Source organism: Aspergillus fijiensis (assembly GCF_003184825.1).
Source record: "Aspergillus fijiensis CBS 313.89 unplaced genomic scaffold BO72scaffold_36, whole genome shotgun sequence".
In the NCBI taxonomy this organism is placed as follows: Eukaryota; Fungi; Ascomycota; class Eurotiomycetes; order Eurotiales; family Aspergillaceae; genus Aspergillus; species Aspergillus fijiensis.
In genome coordinates, this window is record NW_024469012.1 from 75,794 (window position 1) to 79,405 (window position 3,612).

Here is a 3,612-nt window from a genome sequence, read left to right on the forward strand (position 1 = left end):
AATACGGCCCCCCTCCTTCTCCTCCTCCTCTCCTCCTTCAGATCTCCGCTCGCTCTCCACACCGGTATTCCACGCCATGTTCCATGCGCTCCGAAGATACTGAGCGGATAATCACAAATCACACCGACGAACCTCCCCGCATTGTTCCCTCACGCAGCGGCGACTGCGTGCAACGGACGCAGTGAATCCGCCCACCCCGTTCGACCCGAGACCGACCGACGGAGCGACTGGTCTCAATCTTTCTTTTTTTTCGTCTTCTTCTTGCAGCCAAGCCAGCATTGCTAACTAACCTTCGCACATTTAATCCACACGCATCGCTCATTATAATCACTTATTCCTAATAATACTCGCCCCGTGCTCTGTCGCCCACCATGTCGTCCATGCGGGGTTTGGTCCAGTTCATCGCCGACCTGCGAAACGCACGAGCGCGCGAGCTGGAGGAGAAGCGGGTAAACAAAGAATTGGCCAACATCCGCCAGAAGTTCAAGGGAGGTAGCTTGAATGGGTACCAGAAGAAGAAATACGTCTGCAAGCTGCTCTACGTCTACATCCAGGGCTACGACGTCGACTTCGGCCACCTGGAAGCCGTCAACCTCATCTCCTCCACCAAATACTCCGAGAAGCAGATTGGTTATCTGGCTGTGACTTTGTTCCTGCACGAGCAGCATGAACTCCTGCACCTGGTGGTCAACAGTATTCGGAAAGACCTGCTGGACCACAATGAGCTGAACAACTGTCTGGCGCTCCATGCGGTGGCCAATGTCGGTGGACGGGAGATGGGCGAGGCGCTCTCGACGGATGTGCACCGGCTACTGATTTCGCCGTAAGTTGACTGCTTGGTGGTTCAGGGCAGGAAAAGGGATTCTTGGTGATTTTCGAATCGGGGTTGCTGATTCTCGTGACTAGGACCTCCAAAGCCTTCGTAAAGAAGAAGGCCGCTCTTACCCTTCTCCGATTGTATCGCAAGTACCCGGGCATTGTACAGGCCGAGTGGGCGGAACGCATAATCTCCATCATGGATGATCCCGACATGGGTGTCACTTTGTCGGTGACTTCGCTGGTCATGGCGCTGGCCCAGGACAAGCCGGAGGAATACGCTGGGTGTTATGTCAAGGCTGCTTTCAGATTGAAAAGGATTGTGGTTGACAATGATATTGCGCCCGACTATCTCTACTATCGTGTGCCATGTCCGTGGATCCAAGTGAAACTGCTGCGCTTGCTGCAGTACTACCCTCCCTCAGGTATGTGATCATCCCAACGATCCGCTGCGTGGTCCCTTCATGCTAACCAAACTCCAGGCGACACCCATGTCCGTGAGATCATTCGTGAATCTCTGCAGCAGATCATGAACTCCGCTATGGATGCGCCCAAGAACGTTCAGCAAAATAACGCCCAGAATGCGGTCCTCTTCGAAGCCATCAACCTTCTCATACACCTGGACACCGAGCATAGCCTGATGCTACAGATCTCTGCTCGGTTAGGGAAGTACATCCAGTCTCGCGAGACAAACGTTCGCTATCTGGGGTTGGAAGCATTGACGCACTTCGCTGCTCGGGCGGAAACCCTCGATCCCATTAAGAAGCACCAGAGTATCATTCTTGGCTCCTTGCGAGATCGGGACATCAGTGTTCGGCGGAAGGGTCTGGATCTAGTCTACAGTATGTGCGACACGACTAATGCTGGCCCAATCGTGAACGAGCTGTTACGCTATCTCCAGACGGCCGACTATGCGATCCGGGAGGAAATGGTCTTGAAAGTAGCCATTCTCACGGAGAAATACGCCACGGATGCCCAGTGGTACATCGACATGACACTCAAGCTGTTGTCGTTGGCTGGTGACCACGTCAACGAGGAGGTATGGCAGCGAGTGATTCAGATCGTGACCAACAACGAAGAACTGCAGGCTTATGCGGCACACAACCTCCTTGGATATCTGAAGACCGACTGCCACGAGAGCTTGGTGAAGATCGGCTGTTATGTTTTGGGGGAATTCGGCCACCTGATTGCGGACAGTCAGGGTTCGAGCCCGATCGAGCAGTTTTTGGCACTGCAGGCGAAGATGATCACCAGTACCGACAACACGCGGGCCATGATTCTGTCATCATTCATCAAGTTTGTCAACCTCTTCCCCGAAATCAAACCCCAACTTCTGCACATTTTCCGCCTGTACAGCCATTCTCCCGACTCGGAATTACAGCAGCGTGCTTTTGAGTATCTGTCGCTGGCGACGCTTCCCACGGACGATCTGCTCCGGACAGTCTGCGATGAGATGCCCCCCTTCTCCGAACGCGCGTCGATCCTGCTCTCCCGTCTCCACCAGAAAACCGCGGGCACGACGGAGAAGAAGACATGGGTGGTGGGCGGCAAGGACGCCAATGCGGACCAGAAGGAGGTACTGATGGCGCAAAACACGGGACTGAAGCGCAGTTTCACCACGATTGTCAACGGCACCAAGACGGGAACGAACGGAGCAGCTACAGGGCCCAGTGCGTCTGGTGACTTGGCCGGGCTGGATCTCAGCGCCTCTGCTGCTCCTAACATGGCCAGCGCAGCCCATCTGACGCCCGACTGGGATGTCGGCTACAATAAACTATACTTCAACGACGAAGGCGTTCTCTTTGAGGATGCGCAGATCCAGGTCGGCCTGCGATCGGAATACCGGGGTCATATGGGAGTGGTGAAGATCTACCTTTCCAACAAGTCCTCGTACCCGGTCGGGTCCCTCACGACCACATTGGACAACCGCGCTGCCCCGAATCTGAAGCTTGACACGAAAAGTCTGCCCGAGCCGTCTGTGCCGGCGGCGGGGCAAACGCAGCAAACGCTGCTGGTGGAATCGCATGGGCCATTCACGGACGCGCCCACGATCCGCATCTCGTACCTTGCTGGCGCACTCCAGGCTTATACGCTGCAGCTGCCGATCCTGATGCATCGGTTCATGGAGCCATCGGCGCTGTCAGCCGAAGACTTTTTCAAACGGTGGCGGCAGATTGGCGGAGGACCGCTGGAGGCGCAAAATACCTTTGCGGTGGCGGCGCGGGCCAAGGATGTTAGCGAAGCGTTCACTCGGCGGGTGGTGGAAGGATTTGGCTGGAAGATCCTGGACAACGTCGATCCAAACGGGAAGAACATTGTGGGTTGCGCTGTTTATCAGTTTGTCAACGGGAAGACGGGCTGTCTTCTGCGACTGGAGCCCAACTATGAGCGGAAGGTAAGATTTAGATTTTGCTTCAACGAGAAAAGATCGATGACCGACTGACCAATTACAGATGTACCGAGTCACTATCCGAGCCACGCAAGAAGCCGTGCCGCAAGCACTGGCCAAGCAGATGGAGCAACGGCTGTCACAAGGAGTATTGTAGGGAGAGAGAGCATCGGAAGACCGTGTTCGGTCCATTACTCCTCCTCATCAAAACTAATGTACTTATTCCCCTTGACTTCTGATCCGTTGTCCTTCCTCACTCCGGGATGGGGCGCGGGCATATCCATGATGGCCGCAGGCATTTATGTATTTACTTGTTCCGACCTTTTGACCACCTACCGTATATACCTTTTTGCATGTGGGCAGTAATTTCGATTTTCTGATGTTAGCGGATGGGTAATGTGGGCAAG

At 54.7% G+C, this 3,612-nt stretch overlaps 1 protein-coding gene across 1 annotated transcript; it reads left to right on the plus strand.

Moving 5' to 3' along the window:
- Positions 1–371: 371 nt before the first annotated feature.
- On the plus strand, positions 372–3,362 carry BO72DRAFT_460341 (AP-2 complex subunit alpha; the record flags this gene model as incomplete). Its single annotated transcript, XM_040946464.1, has 4 exons — positions 372–823; positions 907–1,241; positions 1,299–3,211; positions 3,270–3,362. The coding sequence occupies 4 exons, from the start codon at positions 372–374 to the stop codon at positions 3,360–3,362; spliced, it is 2,793 nt and encodes a 930-aa protein (XP_040799534.1).
- Between the last annotated feature and the right edge of the window lie 250 nt (positions 3,363–3,612).